This window comes from Mesoplodon densirostris, chromosome 8, assembly GCF_025265405.1.
Source record: "Mesoplodon densirostris isolate mMesDen1 chromosome 8, mMesDen1 primary haplotype, whole genome shotgun sequence".
Classification (NCBI taxonomy): Eukaryota; Metazoa; Chordata; class Mammalia; order Artiodactyla; family Ziphiidae; genus Mesoplodon; species Mesoplodon densirostris.
This window is the reverse complement of record NC_082668.1, coordinates 88374399-88401856: the sequence shown is the minus strand read 5'-3', so window position 1 is coordinate 88401856 and position 27458 is coordinate 88374399. Positions and strand designations below refer to the sequence as shown.

Sequence of the window (27458 nt, the reverse complement as noted above, 5' to 3'; positions counted from 1 at the left end):
AGTGTGTGCAATAATGGGAAAGAAACACTACAGGACAAGTGACCTAGCTTGTTCAACAAATAAATCTCAAGAAACATAAAAAGAAATGGTGGGATAATCTATTAAAAACAAAAAAAATTTACAACACCAACCCAAATGTTTGAACCTGATTTGGATTCAAATTCAAACATCAAAAAATTAACATTAACTAAACAATTAGAAATTTGAACATTGTAAGGACTTCTGACATTTAGGAACGTATGTGTATATTATGTCTGCATATGATTATGGTATGGTTATTTTTTTCAGAAGAATCAACTTTTAGATAGTGAAATATTTATCAATAAAATGTTATGTCTAGAATTTGCTTCAAACAGGAAATGGAGAACTGTCTAAGGATAGGTAACATGAGACTAGCCATAAATTAACTGGTAAAGATGGGTAATGAACATGGGTGATTTGTTATACAATTTCAATCACTTTTGTATATGTTAGTATTTTACATAATTAAAAAAAATCAAAGAGGACAAAGAAAATACCTTTGGACTGACTGTTGGCTGTCTGTTTACAGACCTTAATTGAAAGGGTTAACAGCTGGTTTGTAACCTTTCTGTTAGCTTCAGAACACCTGAGGATTTGGCACTTGGCCAAATTAAACGTATTTACTTATGACTGCATTGGGGCCTTGTCTAGTTGTGGTGAGTGGAGGCTAACTCTTCATTGTGGTGCACAGGCTTCTCATTGTGGTGGCTTCTCTTGTTGCGGAGCACAGGCTCTAGGCGTGCAGGCTTCAGCAGTTGTGGCACACGGGCTCAGTAGTTGTGGCGCACAGGCTTAGTTCTAAGCTCCACGGCGTGTGGGATCTTCCTGGACCAGAGATTGAGCCAGTGTCCCTCCCCTGCATTGGCAGGAGGATTCCTAACCACTGCACCACCAGGGAAGTCCCTCTTGAAACTCTTAACTCAGAATTCATCGGAGTGTACTGAGTTACAGAGATGAATGAGAATCTGGCTGGAGTTACTGTGTACTTGCCCAAAGGTCTGTGGTTCAGTGTTACGATTATTTCTCTGACACCGAAGAGATGCTGCTGTACTGGAGAATGGGAACAAGGTATAAAAGTTGAAGGAACTCAAGAGGTAATAGCTGCAATGAACTTATTAGGTAGTCTTTGGCACCCAGTCATGCTCCTCAGGACCATGAACCTATTAAGCTGAGATGCCTGGGATATATGCAAGCTCTGCCTAGAACTCATGACATCTCTACTATGATGCTGCTGTTCAAGCTGTGCTGTTTCCTGTCTTGTACCCTTTCTTAATGATAAATAAGCTTAGTGCTGAGTGAAGCCTATCTTGTCTCATGAGTCCAATTGTTAATCTGATCCCAAGACCACTGCTGATGGTGAGGCAGTATGGGTACGCAAACTGAAAAACCTACTTGCATACACTAAGAACCTGAGGGGTGGAGGTGGGAGCGGGGAGAATCAAACTTAAAGAAACCTAAGGAAGAAAATAAATTCATAATGAACATGAGTAACTCTAAATACAAATATCTGACGCCATGTAATATGGAGACAAAATAAAAATATTCCACATAAGCACAGAATACAGCTGTTAAAATTACTTGACAAAACATAGTAATGCTCTTCCCATGATTAACAAAGCTTTATTCACCAACTCCAATTTACATTTATTTTGCATTGTGATTCTTTCCTGAGAAATACACTGAAGTTGGTTTCGTTAAAAGGCAAGCCCAAGAAGCAAGAACTACAGAGTCCTGCAGCCTGTGGAACGAAAAACCCATTCACAGAAAGACAGACAAAATGAAAAGGCAGAGGACTATGTACCAGATGAAGGAACAAGATAAAACCCCAGAAAAACAACTAAATGGAGATAGGCAAACTTCCAGAAAAAGAATTCAGAATAATGATAGTGAAGATGATCTGGGACCTCGGAAAAAGAATGGAGGCAAAGATTGAGAATATGCAAGAAATGTTTAACAAAGACCTGGAAGAATTAAAGAACAAACACCTAGAAGAATTAAAGAACAAACAAACAGAGATGAACAATACAATAACTGAAATGAAAAATACGCTAGAAAGAATCAACAGCAGAATAACTGAGGCAGAAGAACGAATAAGTGACCTGGAAGACAGAATGATGGAATTCACTGCCATGGAACAGAATAAAGAAAAAAGAATGAGGGTTTCCCTGGTGGCGCAGTGGTTGAGAGTCTGCCTGCCAATGCAGGGGACACGAGTTCCTGCCCCGGTCCGGGAAGATCCCACATGCCGCGGAGCGGCTAGGCCCATGAGCCATGGCCGCTGAGCCTGTGCGTCCGGAGGCTGTGCTCCGCAACGGGAGAGGCCACAGCAGTGAGAGGCCCGTGTACCGCAAAAAAAAAAAAAAAACAGGAAAAAGAATGAAAAGAAATGAAGACAGCCTAAGAGATCTCTGGGACAACATTAAACACACCAACATTCGCATTACAGAGGTCCCAGAAGGAGAAGAGAGAGAGAAAGGACCAGAGAAAATATGTGAAGAGATTACAGTCGAAAACTTCCCTAACATGGGAAAGGAAATAGCCACCCAAGTCCAACAAGCGCAGCGAGTCCCATACAGAATAAACCCAAGGAGAAACACGCCGAGACACACAGTAATCAAATTGGCAAAAATTAAAGACACAGAAAAATTATTGAAAGCAGCAAGGGAAAAACAACAAATAACATACAAGGAAACTCCCATAAGGTTAACAGCTGATTTCTCAGCAGAAACTCTACAAGCCAGAAGGGAGTGGCACGATATACTTAAAGTGATGAAAGGGAAGAACCTACAACAAAGATTACTCTACCTGGTAAGAATCTCACTCAGATTCGATGGAGAAATCTCAAAAGCTTTATAGACAAGCAAAAGCTAAGAGAATTCAGTACCACCAAACCAGCTCTACGACAAATGCTAAGGGAGCTTCTCTAAGTGGGAAACACAAGAGAAGAAAAGGACCCACAAAAACAAACCCAAAACAATTAAGAAAATGGTCATAGGAACATAAATATTGATAATTACCTTAAACGTGAATGGATTAAATGCTCCAACCAAAAGACACAGGTTTGTTGAATGGATACAAAAACAAGACCCATATATATGCTGTCTACAAGAGACCCACTTCAGACCTACGGACACATACAGACAGAAAGTGAGGGGATGGAAAAAGATATTCCATGCAAATGGAAATCAAAAGAAAGCTGGAGTAGCAATGCTCATATCAGATAAAATAGACTTTAAAATAAAGAAAGTTACAAGAGACAAGGAAGGACACTACATAATGATCAAGGGATCAATCCAAGAAGAAGATATAACAATTATAAATATATATGCACCCAACATAGGAGCACCTCAATATATAAGGCAACTGCTAACAGCTGTAAAGCAGGAAACTGACAGTGACACAATAATAGTGGGGGACTTTAACAGCTCACTTACACCAATGGACAGATCATCCAAACAGAAATTTAATAAGGAAACACAAGCTTTAAATGAAACAATAGCCCAGATAGATTTAATTGATATTTTTAGGACATTCCATCCAAAAACAGCAGATAACACTTTCTTCTCAAGTGCGCACGGAACATTCTCCAGGATTGAGCACATCTTGGGTCACAAATCAAGCCTCAGTAAATTTAAGAAAACTAAAATCATATCAAGCATCTTTTCTGACCACAACGCTATGAGATTAGAAATGAATTACAGGGGAAAAAACGTAAAAAACTCAAAGACATGGAGGCTAAACACCACATTACTAAATAACCAAGAGATCACTGAAGAAATCAAAGAGGAAATCAAAAAATCCCTAGAAAAAAATAACAACAAAAACACGACGATCCAAAACCTATGGGATGCAGCAAAAGCAGTTCTAAGAGGGAAGTTTATAGCTATACAAGCCTACCTCAAGAAAATCTAACCTTACACCTAAAGGAACTAGAGAAAGAAGAACAAACAAAACCCAAAGTTAGCAGAAGAAAAGAAGTCATAAAGATCAGAGCAGAAATAACTGAAATAGAAACAAAGAAAACAAAAGCAACGATCAATAAAACTAAAAGCTGGTTCTTTGAGAAGATAAACAAAATTGATAAACCATTAGCCAGACTCCAACAAAAAAAGGGAGAGGACTCAAATCAATAAAATTAGAAATGAAAAAGGAGAAGTTACAACAGACACCGCAGAAATACAAAGCATCCTAAGAGACTACTACAAGCAACTCCATGCCAATAAAATGGACAACCTGGAAGAAATGGACAAATTCTTAGAAAGGTATAACCTTCCAAGACTGAACCAGGAAGAAAGAGAAAATATGAACAGACCAATCACAAGTAATGAAATTGAAACTGTGATTAAAAATCTTCCAACAAACGAAAGTTCAGGACCAGATGGCTTCACAGGTGAATTCTATCAAACATTTAGAGAAGAGCTAACATCCATCCTTCTCAAACTCTTCCAAAAACTTGCAGAGGAAGGAACACTTCCAAACTCATTCTATGAGGCCACCATCACCCTGATACCAAAACCAGACAAAGATAGTACAAGAAAAGAAAAATACAGACCAATATCACTGATGAATATAGATGTAAAAATGCTCAACAAAATCCTAGCAAACAGAACATTAAAAGGCTCATGCACCATGATCAAGTGGGATTTATCCCAGGGATGCAAGGATTCTTCAATATATGCAAATCAATCAATGTGATACAACATATTAACAAACTGAAGAATAGAAACCATATGATCATCTCAATAGATGCAGAAAAAGCTTTTGACAAAATTCAACATCCATTTTTAATAAAAACACTCCAGAAAGTGGGCATAGAGGGAACCTACCTCGACATAATAAAGGCCATATATGACAAACCCACAGCCAACATCATTCTCAATGGTGAAAAACTGAAAGCATTTCCTCTAAGATCAGGAACGAGACAAGGATGTCCACTCTCACCGCTATTATTCAGCATAGTTTTAGAAGTCCTAGCCTCCGCAATCAGAGACAAAAAAGAAATAAAAGGAATACAAATAGGAAAAGAAGTAAAACTGTCACTGTTTGCAGATGACAGGATACTATACATAGGGAATCCTAAAGATGCCACCAGAAAACTACTAGAGCTAATCAATAAATTTGGTAAAGCTACAGGATATAAAATTAATGCACAGAAATCTCTTTCATTCCTATACACTAATGATGAAAAATCTGAGAGAGAAATTAAGGAAACACTCCCATTTACCACTGCAACAAAAAGAATAAAATACCTAGGAATAAACCTACCTAGGGAGACAAAAGACCTGTATGCAGAAAACTATAAGACACTGATGAAAGAAATTAAAGATGATACCAACAGATGGAGAGATATACCATGTTCTTGGATTGGAAGAAGCAATATTGTGAAAATGACTATACTACCCAAAGCAATCTACAGATTCAATGCAACCCCTATCAAATTACCAATGGCATTTTTTACTGAACTAGAACAAAAAATCTTAAAATTTGTATGGAGACACAAAAGATCCTGAAGAGCCAAAGCAGTCTTGAAGGAAAAAAACAGAGCTGGAGGACTCAGACTCCCTGACTTCAGACTATACTACAAAGCTACAGTCATCAAGACAATATGGTACTGGCACAAAAACAGAAACATACATCAATGGAACAAGATGGAAAGCCCAGTGATAAACCCATGCACCTATGGTCAACTAATTTATGACAAAGGAGGTAAACATATACAATGGAGAAAAAACAGTCTCTTCAGTAAGTGGTGCTGGGAAAACTGGACAGCTACATGTAAAAGAATGAAATTAGAAAACTCTCTAACACCATACACAAAAATAAGCTCCAAATGGATTAAAGACCTAAAGGTAAGGCCAGACACTATCAAACTCTTAGAGGAAAACATAGGAAGAACACTCTTTGACATAAATCACAGCCAAGATCTTTTTTGATCCACCTCCTAGGGTAATTGAAATAGAAACAAAAGTAAACAAATGGGACCTAATGAAACTTAAAAGCTTTTGCACAGCAAAGGAAACCAGAAACAAGACAAAAAGACAAGCCTCAGAATGGGAGAAAATATTTGCAAACGAATCAACAGACAGAGGATTAATCTCTAAAATACATAAACAGCCCATGCAGCTCCATATTAAAAAAACAAACAACCCAATCCAAAAATGGGCAGAAGAGCTGAATAGACATTTCTCCAAAGAAGACATACAGATGGCCAAGAAGCACATGAAAAGCGGCTCAACATCACTAATTATTAGAGAAATGCAAACCAAAATTACAACGAGGTATCACCTCACACCAGTTAGAATGGGCTTCATCAGAAAATCTACAAACAACAAATGCTGGAGAGGGTGTGGAGAAAAGGGAACCCTCTTGCACTGCTGGTGGGAATGTAAACTGATACAGCCACTATGGAGAACAGTATGGAGGTTCCTTAAAAAACTAAAAATAGAATTACCATATGATCCAGCAAGACCACTACTGGGCATATACTCAGCGAAAACCACAATTCAAAAAGACACATGCACCCCAATGTTCATTGCAGCGCTATTTACAATAGCCAGGTCATGGAAGCAACCTAAATGCCCATCGACAGACGAATGGATAAAGAAGTTGTGGTACATATATACAATGGAATATTACTCAGCCATAAAAAGGAACGAAATTGGGTCATTTGTTGAGACGTGGATGGATCTAGAGACTGTCATACAGAGTGAAGTAAGTCAGAAAAAGAAAAACAAATATTGTATATTAACGCATGTATGTGGAACCTAGAAAAATGGTACAGATGAACCGGTTTGCAGGGCAGAAATTGAGACACAGATATAGAGAACAAACGTATGGACACCAAGGGCAGAAAGCTGCGGGGTGGTGGTGGTGGTGTTGTGATGAATTGGGCGATTGGGATTGACACGTATACACTGATGTGTATAAAACTGATGACTAATAAGAATGTGCTGTATAAAAAAAATAATAAATAAGATACAAGAATATATTGTACAACACAGGAAAAAAAAGAAAAGACCCACTTCAGACCCAGGGACACATACAGACTGAAAGTGAGGGGATGGAAAACGATATTCCATGCAAATGGAAATCAGAAGAAAGCTGGAGTAGTAATACTCATAACAGATAAAACAGACCTTAAAATAATGTTGTAAGAGATAAAGAAGGACACTACAAAATGATCAAGGGATCAATCCAAGAAGAAGATATAATAATTATAAATATATATACACCAACACAAGAGCACCTCAATCCATAAAGCAAATGCTAACAGCTATAAAAGAGGAAATTGAGAGTGACACAATAATAGTGGGGGACTTTAACACCTCACTTACACCAATGGACAGATCATCCAGACAGAAAATTAATAAGGAAGCACAAGCTTTAAATGACACAATAGACCAGATAGATTTAATTGATATTTATAGGACATTCCATCCAAAAACAGCAGATTCCACTTTCTTCTCAAGTGTGCACGGAACATTCTCCAGTATAGATCACATCTTGGGTCACAAATCAAGCCTCAGTAAATTTAAGAAAACTGAAATCATATCAAACCTCTTTTCTGACCACAACTCTATGAGATGAGAAATAAATTACAGGGAAAACAATGTAAAAAACACAAACATGTGGAGGCTAAACTATATGTTAATAAATAACCAAGAGATCACTTAAGAAATCAAAGTGGAAATCAAAAAATACCTAGAGACAAATGACGAGAACACGATGATCCATAGCCTATGGGATGCAGCAAAAGCAGTTCGAAGAGGGAAGTTTATAGCAATACAACCCTACCTCAAGAAACAAGAAAAATCTCAAATAAACAATCTAACCTTACCAAAAAAAAAAAAAGAAAAAAAAAAAAGCAAGCCCATTCTCCCCACCAAATGTATTAAATATATTTCAAATAACCATTATTTAGTTTTCACTTCGCTTTTCATGTAAGCATTTGAGTGAAGCAAAATATCACAACAATATAGAATATCATAAAAAAGATTTATAACTATTTTTAGGGTAATATAATCTGCCCACGTATTAGATGATATGAACTATAAAAGGGAAATAAACTGTGTTTTTAGGGAGGATGCCTTGGAATAGAACCTAGAAAGCTCTAAGGTTGAAAGGCTCCCTCTTTTCATGTTTCTCAACATTATTTTTTAGTGAAATTTAATTTATGTCCCCTTTTCCTATGAATCTGCTCAGAAAAAAAAGATAAAATGACTGAGAAAGAGCAGTTAAAAACAGAAGAGTAAGAAGAAAAAAATACAGACATGACAATATCAATATTAGTTCTAATAGAATGTAGCTTGAGTTTCAAAATTTGTGTTAACCTAAATTTAAAAATATGACTTAGGCACATCGTGAATCTGAATGAAATTTTATCCTTCTCAGATCAACAAGTATGTTTAAGTGAATAGTACATAGATATATGTTTAACATGATGCCAGGACATGGAGGGAAAGAATCATAGAGTATAAATGGGGAAGTTCCATAGCAAACTTCTGCCCTCACAGAGTTTACTGTCTATTTGGAAAATAAGACCAACAAGTGTGAATTTAATAGCAAACAGCATCTGAAAACATACACTGAGTTGTAATAAATTTTCTAGAAACTCTGACTATAAATTATATAGAGATTTAATAGTGAATATGGTCAATAAGGACAAGAGTAAAGTAGAAAGGGTTTGGAGAAGCACAGTCAGTTCTGCTGTTAGACAGCATATGCATTTCTTTTTCTTTTCTTTCCTTCTTTTTTTTTTTTTTTTTAATTTTTTGGCCCTGCTGCGTGGCATGTGGGATCTTAGTTCCCCAACCTGGGATCAAACCCGCGCCCCCTGCACTGGAAGTACGAGTGTTAACCACTGGACCGCCAGGGAAGTCCCCCAACATATGCATTTCTATAAATCACTGTACCATGAAAAACTGTACAATAAAAACCACATGGCTTATAGGAAAAATGGGGTTAGGGGCACAAAACTCAAAAACTTCATCAGTGACACATTAAAAAAAAAGATAGGAAACTAATAAAAATAGCAACAGAGCTTTCACACGTGTTAAATAGTTAAGAAATACATAAATACGACAATAAACACAGCACTTTGAGAAAATCATGGGCTTGCTTGTGGAAGTGAATGTCAGTAGGGCTACAGCTTGTGAGTTACTGTAAAGTTAGTGCAAGGGGGGGGGTGATATGAAATTAGATGGAAAGTTTTAGTACAAACGGTAGTTAGGCGTGGCTCATAACACAAGTGATGGACTCAGGTAGCTTAGTAGATGTGTGAGGTGTGTGTATATGTAAATTTTTTTTTTTTTGGCTGTGTCATACAGCTTGCAGGATCTCAGTTCCCCGACCAGGGAATGAACCCGGGCCATGGGGCAGTGAAAGCGCCAAATCCTAACACCAGGCCACCAGGGAACTCCCCTGTGTATGTGTAATCTTTGTGTATTCCTGTAAAGCTGTTCAACTGCGTATGGTTTTCTGAACTCAGTATTTCTTGTAGACAAGAGCATGCATAGGCAAAGGTGAAACTGATGTTATGTTCAAATTGTCTTCTAATGTATCAACTGAATGGAATAAATGCATGCTTTCAAAACAAGCAGTATAGCAGAACTAACTATGTTAGGATTTGAAATAGGGGCAGGAAAAAGTGTGGAGTAGTATCTGTAGAGTGCTTACAAAGTGATAGTAAGCACTGAACAAACTCCTTTATAGGTGTTATTTAAGGATGAGTAGATTCTGGATATAAAAGGGAAGATTTTTTTACAACACTTTAAAAGTATAAAGAAAGGAATGGAGAAATTGTGAAGATGGAATAGATTCATCCCTTCCTATCCTCCTGCTAAGTTTAAGTAGAAATCCTAGACATAATACAAAAAGAAACAAACATAAGAAGACTCTGAAAGGTAGAAAGAAGGCAGAGTGGCCAGGGATCTCTGGATTTGAAGGTGACATGGTGGTTTTCAATCTGTCTCCCATATACCCTAGACATCACACTGGAGAAGCCTGCAACTCAGAAATGCCAATGGATACAGGTTTTTAAAAGCCTCAAGAAAGGCCTGCTCTCTCCAGACAGAGAAATAGAAAAAAGATGGTTTAGCAGGACAAAAAAAAAATGTCACCAATACCTGCTTTACTCTAAGCAAATACTAAGGGGGAAAATTAAAAAAAAAGGTTCACCAACTCCCTCTTGGCTCTATCAGCAGAGACAAAGTAGAGAATTTGGATTTCCGGTACCCTCCCCTTCAAGCAGTGTTCCCCTTCCCTTGCCAGAGTGATGTCAGTAGAGACAAAGTGGGAAGCCTGGGCTTCAGCTCCCCTCACTGCACCAGCAGGTGGCACAGATTTCAGAGAAGGAAGCTAGAGAAAAAGATTCTTTAAATTTATAGATGAAGTCCTGGGAGGAGACCCCCAAGTTAAACTAACAAGAACTAATATGGCAAAAGGTTTGAGAATTAAACTACAGTGTTGAATAGCATCCAGTTTTTCAGTAGCATACAAATGAAACCAGAATAGTACTGCAAGGGCTCTGGAAATTGAATTATCATTGAAACCACAATCTACAAAAGGAGGCCAGGACCTAAATGCTAAACCTATATAAGGTGACTGCCTGCTAAAAATAGAAAACATAAACAGAATCCAGAGTCTCATAACATACAATACCCCAAATTTCCAGGACAAAATTTAAAAAAAAATCACTAATAATTTCAAGAACCATTTTCAAGCAAAATCACAACTTAAGTAAGAAAAAACAATCAAAAGATGCCAACACCCAGAAGACTCACATGTTGGAATTAACAAGGAGTTTTAAAAAGCCATCTTAAAAATGCTTCCACAAGCAATTATTAATGTTCTTTAAACAAATGAAAAAAAGTTTAAAATCTCAGGAGAAAAGAAGATATAAAGTATCAAAAGGAATTTTAGAACTGAAAAATACAGTGATACAATAACTGAAATAACATGTGCTGATTATCAGAGTGGGGATGACAGGGAAACTGTTAGCGATCCAGAGACAGACCAAAAGAAATTACCCAACCACAACATCAGAGAAAATAAAAAAAACAAACAAAAAATGAACAGAGCCTCAGAGACCTGTAGAACAACAAACAAAAGATCTAACATTTGTGTTATCGGAATCCCAGGAGAAAAATCTGAAATTAAAAAAATTTTTTAAATAATAATGGCAGAAAATTCCCTCATTACCTACAGGTAACAACGATTTGAATGACAACAGACTTCTCACTTGAAACCACAGAGGCCAGAAGGAAGTGGCCTAACACTTTTTTATGTGTTGAAAGAACTGCCAACCTAGAATTCTACATCTAGTGAAAATACCCATCATGAAAGAAAGGGAAATAAAGACATTTTCAGAAAACTAAGATAGTTACCAGCAGACCTACCCTTAAAAAAATGGCTAATTTCTCCAAACAGAAGGAAATACAAGGAGGCTTGGAGTTGAGTAAAAATATGAGGCAAAGCAATTAACAATCAACTCATATAAAAACAAATATAAATGGCTCCTAAGGAGATAACATCAAATACCTTAGAGAAATGTTTATTTAAACCAGCTTTAAAAACAACAACAACAACAACCAACCCTGTAATTAAGCTGGCAAAGATTAAAGAGTTTGATATTATGTGGCTCTGCAAAGGGCAAGGGGAAATTAACTTTCCTATATTCTAGTGGCAATGCCTACCAACATTACAAATGCATAACCCCTATAATCTGTTAATTCTATTTCTAGGAATTTATCTTATATTATCAACATTCACTACACGTAGAATGGTATCGAAAATTTGAGAATGGGAACTGATGGGCAGAAATGGGAAGAAGACTTTTCATTATCCTTTTATGCTTTCTAAATTTTGAACAAAATCAATGTATTAAATTTTAAAACTCCCAAGTCTGACAACAATTGTTGTCACCCTGTTCTCCAAAAAATCCTACTTCCTGCCTAACCACTTAAAGTCTATTTCAAAGTATCATTTATAAGCATATAACCATCCTTAAGATAAAAGAGCAACACTTTTTAACTCCTGGGCCACTTCTGGTTAGTTTATTTTAGATTATTTAGATTATGCAGTTTGCTTATCAATCACTATGTAAAAGAAATTCCCAACCCTGTTCACTGACCTTTGTTGGGAGGGGAGGTAGGATGTGGTGTACTACTACTGGGTACTGACTTTACTAGTATGTTGTTAAGGTGAAAAAACAAACTTCTAGAACATTTTACTTGTAAGAACATATGGTAAGAAAATGCTGCTTTACTAGTTTTTTGAGAGGTATAAATTTTATACCAATGAATTTCATGTGAAACCTTTATATTGAAGGAAATTTCAAGGCCATCATCAAAATAAGGTTTGAAATAAAGAAGAGAACTATACCTCAAATGAACCTCTTTTTATTTCAAAAATACTGGGTCTCCCCTCTAAACAGTTTCGAAGTTTAACATCCCACTATTCTCCATTAAAAGTGCTATCACCATGGCTCTTAATTCCAGGATAAAGACACTGAAATGGGATCCTGTCACCAGGATGAGTGTCTGATGAGTGTCTGATCTTTTCTACTGTCTCCTGAGTACAAGATTCACCAGCTGCTTCCTCTATTGTGCTCTTCTTTCTGTACTGCAAGGTAATCTGTTTTCTACCACATATATGCAAGATTTCTGCTCATATAACTATTTATTTATTGCCATGCTGCCATAACTCAGCACTTGTGTTTCTATGTACTCTGTAATATATCATCATCCCCAACTCATGCTGCATGGCAAAGGTGGACAGACCTCTCTTTAACAACTGCAGGGAACTCAGAAGGGACCAGCATGATCTGAGATCACGGTAACTCTTGAAAAGCCAGGAAGTACCTTAATCAGGGTAGTGGTCTGTGTTCTACCCTACACTCTGCCCCTTGATAGCCTCTACAGGGTTGTAGTTTTGATTAGCCTCCTGTGTTCCTCCTCTGCATCTGTTGGAAGGATCTTCCCCTTGACTCTGAACCTTCTCAGGCACATTCAAATAGCCACAAAGAGTAGAATTTCTAATCTCACAACAGCAAAGGGAAGGCCCAGGATGATTACCCAGACTCACCAAGACCACTTACAGGTGGGCCCAGACAGTCAGATTTCTTCAGAAGTCTTTTTGTTTTCTTTCAGGAAGTCAGAAAAAGAAAAAAAAAAGATTCGGTATTTATTTCTTTTTAAAGTGGGGTGTGTATCTCTCAAACAAGGTTTTAAATATGATGATGATGATGAACACCGCTGTGTTACACAAAGCTTTTTGACTATGTCCAATTTAAGATTGTAAGGCCATCAAACTTATAAATTGGATGGAAGACACAGCTCTGCCTAAAAAAAAAAAGATTTTATTGATGCATGACAAAATCCATTCTGACCAATGTTCTGAATGCTAATTGAAGGACTGTAGAGTAACAGGAGCCAAACTGTGTGACCTCAAACATAAAGATCTTTTCCTCTTTCTATAGTGTGATCCAGAACAGAGCAGACATGGAAGGTATGACTCAAAACAAATCTGGCCTTTCAGTAACTCCTGTGCAGACAGTAACAAAGGGCCAAATCTTCCCCAACTGATGAAACTGATAAGGGCAAGATATACTTCCTTAGCATAAGTCTGAGGAACACACACTAGAACACCACATCAACTTTCAGCACAACTTCCTGGCCACAATGGCATGGGAAAAATTAGCTTTTATTGCTTCAAGTGAAAATATATTATAAAAACATAATAATATACAAAGAGTGACATTCATTCATCTTCTCTTCCTTTCAGCAAATATTCAAACACTGAGCATTTAGTACCAAAGGAATCTTTACACCAAATTTATTAGAGTCTATGATAACATTTATGGTTTAAGATGTAAGCTTTTTAATTATCTCTTCTAAATATGTAAACCACACAGCATCCTTAGCTTTTATAAGCAGAGAATAGATCCTAACACAAGATCCTTGAAGACTACAAAACACAAGAAAAAAGCCAAAAAACAGTTAAGTACAGAATAAAAGATGAATACTTTCTAGATGATGTGGGAAGAAATAATGCCTTAAACCAAAATATTCCAATTGTACTGACAACACTTTGAAGAATTAATTAGCAGAAGATTCAGGGTCTAAAATATGCAAAGATTAATATAGATTGCTTTTTAGTTTCTATTTTTTCAAAAAAAGGTAAGATACTCAACGACACTTCATTCTTTCTGAATCATCACGAACACAAGGCATACATTGTAACTGCTGTTTGTAAATAAGGATAGTCAGACTCTTGAACACAAGAAGTTAATCAAACAGTTCCAGTATGAGCTGCAGCAATATTCCTGTGATGGTTTACAAGGTATATATTTGACATAACAGAGAAGAAAGTGAAATCATTAGAATCAAAGTGGAATGCAGAGAAAGAAAATTAAAAATAAGCCTTCTCCAGGGAATTCCCTGGCCGTCCAGTGGTTAGGACTCGCACTTTCACTGCTGTGGGCCCTGGTTCAATCCCTGATTGGAGAACTAAAGAAAAGCAAAATAAAACGTGCATATTACAGAGCACATCAGTATACCTAAAATTTGAGAACAGAATATTCTACTTAGGGCAATTCTGAAAGGAATATTAAAGACTTTAATGAGGTAGCAACATGTAACAGAAAAAGCTCTAGATCTGGAGCCAGCAAACTTGGGCTTGAGGTCTAGTTAGTTCCCTGCTGTGGTAAATACTGATCTCCTTGACTATATCTGTAAAATGAGGAAAATAATATTGATATTATACAGTTCTTGTGAGGATCAGAAAAGATTACAGAGACTCTCTTGTTAACCATGAAAAACTAAGTACTGAGATTATTTATTATTCCCTGGACGATTAACAGGAAGATTAGGTCAATTCAATATTTTATTTTATTATAATATTTCTACACAGATTTGAAGGTAATCTCACCCCATTACTTTTAGAGTGTCAGGCTCGATATCTGTAATAAACAATAGCAGTTACATATTTCTTATATAATATAAAGACTTAAAATACTTAAAAAACCAAGTTCTACCATTTCAGATAATATATCAAACTACCAGTCGTGTTAACTTCAAGTGTTCTTGTCTAGGTTAAGTTTCTCAAACATGCCAGATGCTTCTGAATCTAAGCAGTGCATGAAGGGGAAATAATTTATTCCCGTGAAGTTTATTAGTCTATGTTAATCTCTTCAACTGTCATCCTCCCCACACTGTCTCTTTCCCTAGAAGAATATTTATTTACCACACTATTTAGACAACTACACTTTTTAAAAAGCCCAAAAAATAAAGTGGAAGCAGATGGATGAATTACTGCAAATAATTCAAGGAAAGTTAAGCAGTTCCATGATAAATGAACAAAGTATGAAGTAAGATAAAACACATCTGAAAAACACAAAAATACATTTAAAAACACAAAAACTTCATATTTATAATCACTTTAGCGTAAAGATCGTGCCAACTAATTAGAGTGTGTTTGTTTTGTGTGCGTAAGAGTTAACAGAAATACATACTTGCTTTTAGGGACTTCCTTGGTGGCACAGTGCTTAAGAATCTGCCTGACAATGCAGGAGACACGGGTTCGAGCCCTGGTCTGGGAAGATCCCACATGCCGCAGAGCAACTAAGCCTGTGCACCACAACTACTGAGCCTGCGCTCTAGAGCCTGCGAGCCACAACTACTGAAGCCTGTGCACCTAAAGCCCGTTCTGCAACAAAAGGAGCCACCGCAATGAGAAGCCCGCGCACCTCAACCAAGAGTAGCCCCTGCTAGCTGCAACTAGAGACAGCCCGTGCAGCAACGAAGATGCAACACGGCCAAATAAATAAATAAACAAACAGATTTTAAGAAAGAGAAATATATACTTTTTTTTACCTTTAGATTTGGGAATTAGCTCTCCACAACTGAGTATCCGCACCTCAGCAAATGGTTTGCTAGCTGCATCTGTTTTCTGGTTTTCTATCTCTCTCACAACTTCTTGACCAGAAATCACTTGCCCAAAAACAACATGATGCCTAAAGAGTCAAGTAAAGATGACTAAATAAAAGCTTCTTATTTTAATATTAATTTAAAGTAGGTTGTAAAATAAATTAAAATAATCTTTACCCATCTAAATGAGGAGTTGGTTTTGTTGTTCTTTTGGAAGTCATCAGATAGAAGAATAAAAACAAAGTCAGAGAAAAACAAAGTTAGCATCTCTAAAAAGGAAAAGAAAATAACTGCATTGGAAACAAAGTAGCAAACAAAGAAATCATATATATGCTATCTTAACATAATAGAATCTTATTTACCTTAACCTTAAATAGAATCAAATGCAAGATGCTTTCGACAATGCATTTTCAAAATCTTGTTCTGAAATACCTATACACTGTTGAAAACTTACATGAAATTAAAGTTGACATTTTGGTGTTATTTCTATCCATCCATGTTTCTTGCATGTAACTGGGTTCTTATTGATATCCACGGTTGTACAGTGTTCTACTGTCTGAGCATACCATAATTTATCAAACCATTTCACCAGTTTATGGGTTTAACAACAGTGTTTTTCAATCTTAACATTTGCAACAGTTAAAGCCCAGGTCATATTCTGATGTCCTCATACATGTTCTGTTGGACCTGAACAGAAATGGTCCATGTAGTGTTTATAAATTTTTAAATTAGCTGCCAAGACTTAAAAATATGGATACTTCTATATAAAAATCCAGATTCCAGACCCTTTTGAAAACATGGAAAGACATGGCACCTGGCATGTGGCAATAATTGGTCGGGCTGAGTATCCCTGCCTTCTCTAATACAGAGATTAATCATTAAGTTTCTTATCCCAGCAGCCTTTACTCCCTTATATTACTTGCCTAAGACCTATGGGTATTTGAGTTTGTCATCCCTAACATAAAGTAAACTTCACCTTGAAGAAAGATATCTGCATTAAAATTTGGACAACACCTAAAATTAGCAAAAAGTAATTTTAAAAAATCCTTCTTTTCTCCACAACAACCTTAAAGCTTTGTAGCTAAGAAAGCTGCTATCTCAGTAGCTATGAAGACACACTGATACAACAGACTAAATATGGGCATTGTACAAGATTTGTTATTTTAAAAATCTTATCAAAAAAGGCATTAGAAATTTGGAAGAAGGAACACAATTTAAGCTAACTTTTGATTAAAACACACACTAAAAAAAATTCTAACACATACATGTATTTTTAAAAGTTCACTGTATTTTAAAAACTAATAACCTGTTATTGTTTTCTCACTGTAACAGCTATGATCACCTGAACTTGCTAAAACCACCTAGAAATGTAAAAACCTAGGTGGTACACTATATATGTATTTGTGTTACATTTAGTGTATATAATTTGCATTAAGATACAGTCAATCCTCACTTTACAGATTACGTATTTGTCCACTGGCTTGCTCACTAGAATTAATTTGTAACCCCTAAACCAATACTTGCATTGCTTTCATGGTCACTCTCAGATTGGTGAAAAAGTGTTGATGAGAATGGAAAAACTAGAACTCTTTGTATAATGCTAGTGGGAATGTGAAATGATGTAGCCATTGTGGAAAACAGTTTGGTGGTTCCTCAAAGAGCTAACCATAGAACTACCATATGATCCAGAAATTCTATTCCTAGGTATCTATCCAAAAGAACTGAAAACAGGGAAACAAATATATATGCCAATGTTCACTGCAGCATTATTCACAAGAGACAAAAAGTGAAAACAACCCAAATGCCCACTAACAAATGAATATGGATAAACAAAATGTGGTATGTATACATAATGGAATGATATTCAATCATAAAAAGGAATGAAGTTCTGATACATGCTATAAAACATGGATGAACCTTGAAAACATGCTAAGTGAAATAAGTTAGACACAAAAGGACAAATATTGTATGATTCCACGTACATATATAGAATAGGCAAATTCACAGAGACAGAAGTAGAATAAAGGTTACCAGGGGCTGAGGGAAAGGGAAATGGCTACTCTCTGGAATGATGAAATAGTTTTGGAAAACAGTGGTGGTGGTTGCAGAGCACTGTGAATGTAAGTAATACCAGTGAGTTATGCAGTGAACAAACGGTTAAAATGGCGAAGTTTATATTATATAATTAATATAAAACAATAAAATAAAACATTTTAAAAAAGATTAAAAACTGAAGTTGTTTCCTCTAAAAAACAACAGAACACAGAAGTAGTAAAGAATAGTTATCGAGAAGTGGAAAGAGGTCAGGAGAAACCAACAATTGGAAGAGTCTGAGAATATACATGAAGGGTTATTTGAATTTAACATATGGGTTTTGGTAAGCACAGGAGGGATTTTATTTTAAAAAGTGAAAATAAATGATAACACTCAGTGTTGCTGAGGATCTGGTGAAACTGGCACTTACATACTGTTGCCCTAGAGTAAACTACACACTTCCTTTTGGAAGTCAATGTAGCAATATATATGGATAGCCTTAAAAATGTGTAAACATTTCACTAAGTAAACTTCTAGCAACTTACATAAAAGAATTAAAAAATGCGTCAAACAATAGGTACAACAATGTTCACTGTAGCAGTTTGAAAACAAGAAGCAAACCAGATGTTCAAAACTAAGATTAAATAAATAAAACCACAGTACATTCAAACAACGGATTAACATGTTAATTCATATTTAGTGATGTACAAAGAAATTTATATTACATCCAAAAGCTGATTACAGACTATATGCAACTATCTACCTGTATTTTTATTGCATGTAAAGATGCTCTGGGGATGGGATTGTTTTTCTTCTTTTAATCTGTGTGTTCTAATTTTCCTACAACAAATGTGATATAAGTTGTTTTCATTTAAAAAATCAGAAACACCTGTATATAGGCAATTGGCTGAATAAACTGCAGTATATACACACAACAGACTACTATGCATCTGTGGGAAAAAAAAATGAGAAAGATCTCTATGAACTGATATGGAGTGATTTCTAGGTTATATCATTAAGTGAAAAGAAAAAAACATATACAGTATGCTATCTATTGTATAAGAAAAAAGGGAAAATAAGAAAAAAATATATATCTGTGCTTATGTTTGTAAAAAGATATACAGAAAAATAAACCAGAAACTAATGAGGCTGGTTACTAATATGGATAGGTGGTGGAAAAAAAAAGGTAAAAAAATGGGGGAATGGGAATGGAGTGAAGAGTTAGGTGGGAGTGATACTTCAGAAGTATTCTCTTCGCTTTGACTCTTGGAATCATGTTAATGTTTTAAAAGCTTAAAAAAAAAGGGCAAGAAATAAATCAACCTGAGAGGGAGAACAAATGAAATGTAATCGGAAATGAATTTAACATATTTTGAGTCACAAAACCACACAAAATTTACACTAAAAAGTACTAATCCAAGTCATTTTTAAACATGATAATTTAACTACATACCCTCACTGTAAAAACAAAAATTGCTATAAATAAATAGTGAGCTCTAGTTAGTAGGTTACTCTTCACAGCAGTATAGGATGGCAATTTTTAAATACAGGATTCAACAAATGAGTAGAAATTCTGAACACACTTGGAGGGAGATTTCTCACTGTTGAAGGGAGTTACAAACTGGAATAGAAAACACAAGAATAATCCACATGATGCTGACAGATTTAAGTTCTTCTGAGACCAGAAGAGTTTACAGTTATTGAAGAGGAGAGCAAATCTTTACCCATGGGACATGATAAAAAGTATGAATTGCTGACAAGAGCCCTGGTAACAATTTTTTTGTAGTCAGAACTGGAAAACATTAGCACTATTGACTTTGGGTTACAAATAAATTTAGTGAGTAAGCAAATTCACAAATACAGAATCTTTGAATAATGAGGAACAACTGTATTTTACTCTTTATAATTAAGTAATTTACAAAGAGATACTCAATGCAAACATCCTGTTCCTTGTTAAACTTACCCTATAAATTTACCATCCATAGGTAATTCTTTCCTGAATCAATGGTACTGAGATGACTGCAAAACAGGGACATTTCTAACTCTATAATTCCTTTTACATTTATTAGTTGCATTCTACTAAGGAACAGTTTTTCTTTCTCCCTTGTTATTTATTCATTTATTATTTATATCTGAATGGACTCCTGGATTTCCATTTTATTTGATAATATGATACCATAATTATTTATTTTCAAAATAATCAATGCTCAACTTGTCCTAATTTGGCCAGGGGGAATGCCACCCCTTCAAGCTGGCTCTGGAGTCCTCTTGACAAAAGTCTTCATCTTTTGAAAACTTTAGCAGTACAGTTCAACTCCCCTTTCAACAATTCTTTGTTCTTCCTCCTTCAAAAATTCTCTCCCCCATACGTCCCTCTCCTATTTATTAGTGATCAGTAGCAGGCACACAGAGAAACGACACACCAAAAAAGTGATATTTTAAATCATCAGATCATAAATTCTTACATGAAGAACTGTGAGCCATTTGTATCCTTCCCTCTGTTGGCCATTGACAAGAGAAATTCTTTGTTGTGTTTAACAGCAAAACTCTCATCTACAGAGAAGCAAAGTTTTCAGTTATAGGTATAACTCCCCCCAAAAATTCATTTTCATTCCTCTTCATATCTTGTATTCATATCATGTGCTCTTTAGTGTCAGACAAAATTTAGATAAAAGGTTAAAAGAAGAGAAATCCAATATTAGCCAATTTCCTCCATCTTTTCAGATTAAAATATTTCTAATTTTCAATCCCTTGCTATAAAATCCAAACACTTTATCAACCCCCTTTCAATATTATTCTTAGCACAGAGAGGCACTCATTAAACTTAATCTCTGCCATGGTAGAAACAGCAGATTGTCTTCGAATCTTGGATTAGAATTGGAAAAAAGCAGGTGGAACGTGAAACAAAATCTCACTGACTCCCAAAAGTGCAAGATGGGAAATATGAAATTAATTCCACAATCACATGTTTATAGTCTTTCAAATGATCTTCACATTAATAAAAAATTCCAGACAGAAAACTTAAATTTGGGAAAAACATTACAGCCAAATTCAGAATATCAAAGATTAAAAAAAAAAATCTTCATAAAAAAAGGATGCACAAAAATGTTGATATTGTCACTAAGAAATATAGCTGAATCTCTTTTAATAAAGATTAAGATCAAGTTATGGAAGTTCCTATTCTAGCACTACAATTCTAAAAGTTTATTACAGATCACTGAAACCCTTCAGGTCATATAATGTACGAATGTACTAATCACAAAAAAATCCTACCTTTATAAAAAGTCTATCACATAAAATTTTCACAAGAAAATTAACTTCATTTAGTTGAAGGTAGTTGGATATTAGTATATCAATAATCATTGATTCAATACAGAAAAATCAAATGAATACTAGAAAACATTAAAAACAATTTAAACATAAACATTTTTACCTTCAAAAAATCCTCCATAAATGGATTCCCCTCCTCGTCCATTTCCTAAGAATGAAAAAACATGGGACTCTTAGAACTGATAAATCAGTAATCTCCTCAAAGGTCCTACCTAAACACAATGCTTCTTACAAAGTAGCTACCTGAATGACTTTGAATCAACAATACTCAAACGTTCACAGCAAATTATAAGACCTTAACTTAAAGTCAATACTGACAAGATCCCAAATTACTTTCTCTCCTCTATGATACAACAGTATGAGTGTAACAAAGCTTATTAAGATCTGTGGAAGAAAGAATGTTCAGATCCTAATGATTATGTAGGTCTTTTAAAAGAAATTACTAGTAGCTTCTCAAAGTGTCTTTAAAAACACAGTTTCAATGTTTTTACAATAATAGAGGTAAAAACCATACTGTAGTAAAGGATTACTGGCTGTGACAAAATCAAACATGAACACGGATAGGCTACTAAGAGATGAATAGTGTTTTGTTTTTTATCCAGAAGCAAATTTCTGAAATTAATTCATGTATCAAACATGAAATTTTTTCCTATGTTTCCTCCTTTTTATCTATTTCTATGAGTACTTCTATTTTTTTTTTTTTTTTTTTTTGGCCACGCCAGGCGGCTTGCAGGATCTCAGTTCCCCAACCAGGGACTGAACCCAGGCCCTCGGCAGTGAAAGCTCCGTGTCCCAACCACTGGACCACCAGGGAATTCCCAGTACTTCTAATTGTTTGACCAATGATTAAGTGGGCTGAGAAGAAAACTGGCCTAGTACTTCTAGAGACTTGTCTAACTTTGAGATCCATGTATTTAACAAAGAGTATAAATATATGATTTTCTTTGTGGGAATCAAAGTCTTACCTTCACTGAAGTCACCACCTTGAACCATAAAATCTTTGACAACTCTGTGAAAGAGACAACTTTTATAATGTAATGGCTTCTGAGTTGATTTCCCTGTCCCCTTTTCACCTACAAAGAAGAAAAATTAGTAGGCTGTTAAGTAGAAAAGAAATTAAGGAACTAGTATTAAAGCAAAATTCATGATGAAATCACAAGAAAAAAATTTTTCACTACTTCTTTAATTTTGTGTCTATATGAGATTATGGATGGTCACTAAACTTTGTGATAATCACTTTATGATGCAAGTAAATCAAATCATTATGCTGTACACCTTAAACTTATACAGCAGTATATGTCAATTACGTCAATAAAACTAGAAGAAAAATTTAAATAAAATAAATAAAACATTTGAAAGTTAAAAAAAATTAATGATGAAAGCTTCTGCCCAGTAAAATACACCTCTCTTGACCTATACAGACTTCTTTAAACTACAGAATTTTAACTTCCCTCAGGAATTAAAAAAAATTCATCTAAAAAGCACCCATGCTTTTCTACTGAGTGTAGAAATCAATTTCAGATACAATCCCATTACAATTAATATGTGTAAGAATTACTTTCATGTCTAGTAAATGTTGCATAGTCAGCATGCTGAGAAGGAAATAATATGCATGAAAAAATCTAAAACATGTTAAATAAAAAATAAAAGCAAACTGAAGTCAAATGGGACTACTATTAGGGCAAGTGAAAATGTCAACAAACCTGTACAAAGACAACGAAAGTTCTCGCATGTTTTGGGGCACACATCAGAAAATAATTCAAAGACAACTCTTCCAGCTAAAAAAGAAGGTAGTTGGTTTAAATTTCTTTATTAACTTAAAATATTAAGTACTTATACATAAATGTTAAATAGGGACATTAATTTCCTTACCAGGTTGATTATTAATGGCGATGTCAAAAAAACATCGAGGACGCTGAACCTTTATTCCCATGGCTTCAATACTTCAATCTATGAGTAAAATACAGTTTCAGGCAAACAGACGAAAACAGCAAAGATTTTTCATACATTTCTGAAAACAAAACAAAACTCTGTGGAGCATAAATGAAAAATGTAGTCTGAATTTATTTTAATATTTATTTCCATGACATAAATCACATGAATTATTCTTTTCTTTGAGAGATTAGATTGCATCTTGTGAGGCAATCAGAAAAGACATTATAGGTCTAGCCATTATATAACACAATTTCTATTTTAACAACCAAATGTAGATTGCCACCTCAAACAGAACACTGTAGTAAGTCTGTGATTAGTGAACTAAGCAGGCAGATTACCTTTAAATAGAGAAAAATCAAGGACAAGTTGATCCAATCTTTTTGCTCCTAGAAAACAAAATAAATTTTGATTAAAATGGTGGAGTTTTTAAAAGAAATCCATTCAAATTCCCCAAAAATGCCAAAAATAATTCCCCAAGGAAGAAAGAAAGTGGGATACTTTAACAATAGTAATATATGGTAGATTTACATTCTGAGTAAAAATACATTACATTTTACATATAAAGCTATTTTTTTATCATAAACAATAGCCTTTACTGATACGCTAGTGTAGACACAAAAAATATCAGTAAGTGAGATACTCTATGTAAGTTTTACCTACATAGCAGATGGCTATTAGTTAAGCCCTTTTTTTTTTTTTTTTGCGGTACGTGCGCCTCTCACTGTTGTGGCCTCTCCTGTTGGGGAGCATAGGCTCCGGATGTGCAGGCTCAGCGGCCATGGCTCACGGGCCCAGCCGCCCCGCGGCATGTGGGATCTTCCCGGACCGGGGCACGAACCCATGTTCCCTGAATCGGCAGGCGGACTCTCAACCACTGCGCCACCAGGGAAGCCCCAAGACATTCTTTTGATAGGCGTTTATTTTAAGGACTTAGAATGTTTGAGTTGTAATACTTGGTGGAGAATGACAGGGTAAGGTGAAAAGCAGAAGAAACATAGGCACTTAGTGTAAATAGCATCCAAAATGGTACACTATAAAAATGACAGTTTCATCTGTTTAGAACAGAGACTAACTGAAATGTTTATGCATTTCTGAAAATTATAGTATCTAAGCTGGTAGCTCAGTAAGCAATGAATGATATTTTAAATCGTGAAATTTTTATTGAGACAATTTTAGATTCAGTTATAGGAAATAATACATAGATACATGTTTCCCCAATGGTAACATTTTACAAAACTATGGTATAATAGCACAACTGTAGCATAAAAGCATAACAATGCTTATACACTTCACATTTCCCCAGTTCTACCTGTACTCATTTGTGTGTGTATTTATTTAGTTCTACACAATTTTATCACACATATAGGTTCATATAACTACCACCATTCCTATCAATTTTACACATACCACAAACCACAAGTCAGAATACTCAACAATAAAAGCATGGAAGACTTTGCCCAAATTACCAACAATTTGAAAAATACAAATTCTATGTATTTATTCTTTATTGCACGGAAAGGGGGGGGAAATACCATTTTTTCACAACTTTCTCCATTTTTTATTTCTAAAAGATACAATATATATACTAAAAATTTGTTTCACATGAAATAAAGCAAAAAAGATGCCTTTCAATCCTCCAGGAAACTACAGACATAGACTTCCTGAAAACAATAAAACAAAACAAAACTTAGTAATTTTAAAATCTTGCCAAGTTTGTTGCATTAAGTTTTTATTTGTATAGAATTTCACCTCATGCACATTTGAAGTTGAGAATACACTGAATCCATAAATCTGAGGAAACTATCCTATCTTAAAGAAAAATATTAAATTACTACTTAGTACCTGATTATCTTTTATCTTCTAAATAACTTTTACAGGCCTTCTTAAATTCTCTACTTTTGAAGGTAGAAGAAGAGAAGAGGAAGTTTAGTGATTTATTTATTTTCCTCCAAAAAAACCTTCTAAAGTTATTTGTTTAGCCACATATCTCAGGTAGAGATTTTTATTCTTACAAAATGAGTATAGTATAGATAGCACTGCCCAAAACACACTAAATTGTTTACAGTTACAGTTGATTTCCTATTTACTATGTTCTTGAAAACAAACTCCAAATGTGTTACATGCACATACACAGAGGGAATGTTATTCAGTCACAAAAAAGAAAAAAATCCTCCCACTGTGACAACATGGATGGGCCTTGGGGGCATTATGTTAAGTGAAGTAAGTCAGACAGAGAAAGACAAATACTGTACAATCGCACTTACACATGGAATCTTAAAAAAAAACCCAAACCTGAACATATAAAGTACTGAGAATGTAATGTACAGCATGGCTAATAATATCGTGCTGCATTGAAAGTTGCTAAATAGACAATCTTCTCATCAGAAGAAAAAAAATTTTGTAAGTATGTGAGGTGATGAATGTTAACTAGACTTACTGTGGTGATCATTTTGCAATGTATACATTTAATAAGTGATCATGCTGTACATCTGAAACAAATATAAAGTTATATGTCAATTACATCTTAAAAAAAAAAAAAGGACTTACACCAAAATATTAACACTGATAACATCTGGGCCATGAATTTAAGGGTAATTTTTATGTATTTCTGTTTTCCAAATTTTCTTCAACAAACAGGTACTAATTTTATAAGCAGGAAAAATATTTTTAAAGAAATACTAATAAAATGAGATAATTTTCTGCCTATTAAAATAGCAAAGTTTTTTAAAAGAATAATTCCCAATACAGCAAGCAACTCCTCTGGAAACATATGTGAACCCCTTAAGTTTTTATACCTTAAACTGGTTTATACCTTAAAAAATCCAATTGCTAGGAATCTACTGTAAGGAACTATCTTAAATTTAGAAAGCCTTCATGTATGAAGTTGGCCATCTTAGTGCTCCTTTCAGTAATATACTATCAGAAGTAATCTATTCAATATTATGATAAATGGTTACATTATGGTCTCTAGTTGAACAAAATATCATAGTTATTGAAGCAATGCTTACAAAGATAAATAATTTGGAAAATGCTCATAATTTGTTAAAAATAATCAAGATATAAAACAGTATATGCAATATTATTATAATCACATAAACTACTCCTAGCCCTGAAATTCAAAGATTTACAAAAAGAAAAAAAAAAAAGATTGAAAGGAGGACTTCCCTGGTGGCGCAGTGGTTCAGAATCCGCCTGCCAATGCAGGGGACACGGGTTCGAGCTCTGGTCCGGGAAGATCCCACATGCTGTGGAACAACTAAGCCCGTGAACCACAACTACTGAGCCTGAGCTCTAGAGGCCATAAGCCACAACTACTGAAGCCTGCGCACCCAGAGCCTGTGTTCCGCAACAAGACAAGCCACCGCAATGAGAAGCCTGCGCAGCACATCAAAGGGTAGCCCCCACTCGCTTCAACTAGAGAAAAGCCCATGCACAGCAAAGACCCAATGCAGTCAAAAAAAAAAAAAAAAAAACAAAAAAACAGAAGATTGAAAGGAAATGATCACTACGGTATTTCGTTTTAAGACTGGAGAATGTTTTTGCCTCACTGTACTTCTTTCTACTTTCTTTAACAAACATAACTGCTGTTATAAATAAAAAATTCATAATAGAATAGAAAATGTACATATAATTTTCTAAGATTATAATGTACATGTCTGTGTGTGGTTATAATATATATTTAGGTTATACTATGTGGGGATACTGTACTTTTCATAGAAATAGATTTAAATGGTTGCTTGAAATAACAAATCAAATATGCTTTAAGTTTAAGAAATATGAAAGACAGCATATTATTATTAAAAGCACTGTACAAATATCTTGAGTTTGTAAATGTTCTAATATTAGTAGCTAATGAAGAACAATGGTGACACAAAAGATGGCGCAATGCTATTTCTCTAACATTACTGAAATCAAATTTTATCTAATCAGAAACAGGACACAGTATTTCCTCTTTATTATTTCCTGGTATTATGATATCTAAAATCAAACACAAGACAAATATCTGGTCAATTTTCCTTTCTTTTTTTTTTCAAGAAAGAGTAAAGAGAAAATACTGAGAGATACCAAAAATACAATTCAGGGAAAAAAGTCAAGCCTATGCAATTTTCAGTAAAATAAGTCATGAATTTCCTAAGGATAGTACATAAAGACAGCTTTCAGAGCAGTAGTCTGCAGGTGAACTGTTCACTGCAAAGTTGTTTAATCTAAATG

At 35.0% G+C, this 27458-nt stretch overlaps 1 protein-coding gene across 7 annotated transcripts in view; it reads right to left on the bottom strand.

The window, feature by feature from the left end:
• Positions 1-27458, bottom strand: part of PPIG (peptidylprolyl isomerase G) — a 43079-nt gene that overhangs the window by 10316 nt on the left and 5305 nt on the right. For 6 of the 7 annotated variants that reach the window (XM_060106509.1, XM_060106508.1, XM_060106513.1 and 3 more), the window contains 8 exons: positions 23585-23632; positions 23184-23261; positions 23015-23089; positions 22277-22384; positions 21415-21459; positions 20447-20534; positions 16125-16154; positions 15894-16033 (listed from right to left, as the gene is read on the bottom strand). In XM_060106509.1, the coding sequence (XP_059962492.1) occupies positions 15894-16033; positions 16125-16154; positions 20447-20534; positions 21415-21459; positions 22277-22384; positions 23015-23089; positions 23184-23244 (547 nt within the window). In that variant the 5' untranslated portion in view covers positions 23245-23261; positions 23585-23632. Of the gene's footprint in view, positions 1-15893; positions 16034-16124; positions 16155-20446; positions 20535-21414; positions 21460-22276; positions 22385-23014; positions 23090-23183; positions 23262-23584; positions 23633-25088; positions 25108-27458 lie in introns of those variants that run through there. The other variant, XM_060106514.1, reaches the window with a different exon arrangement.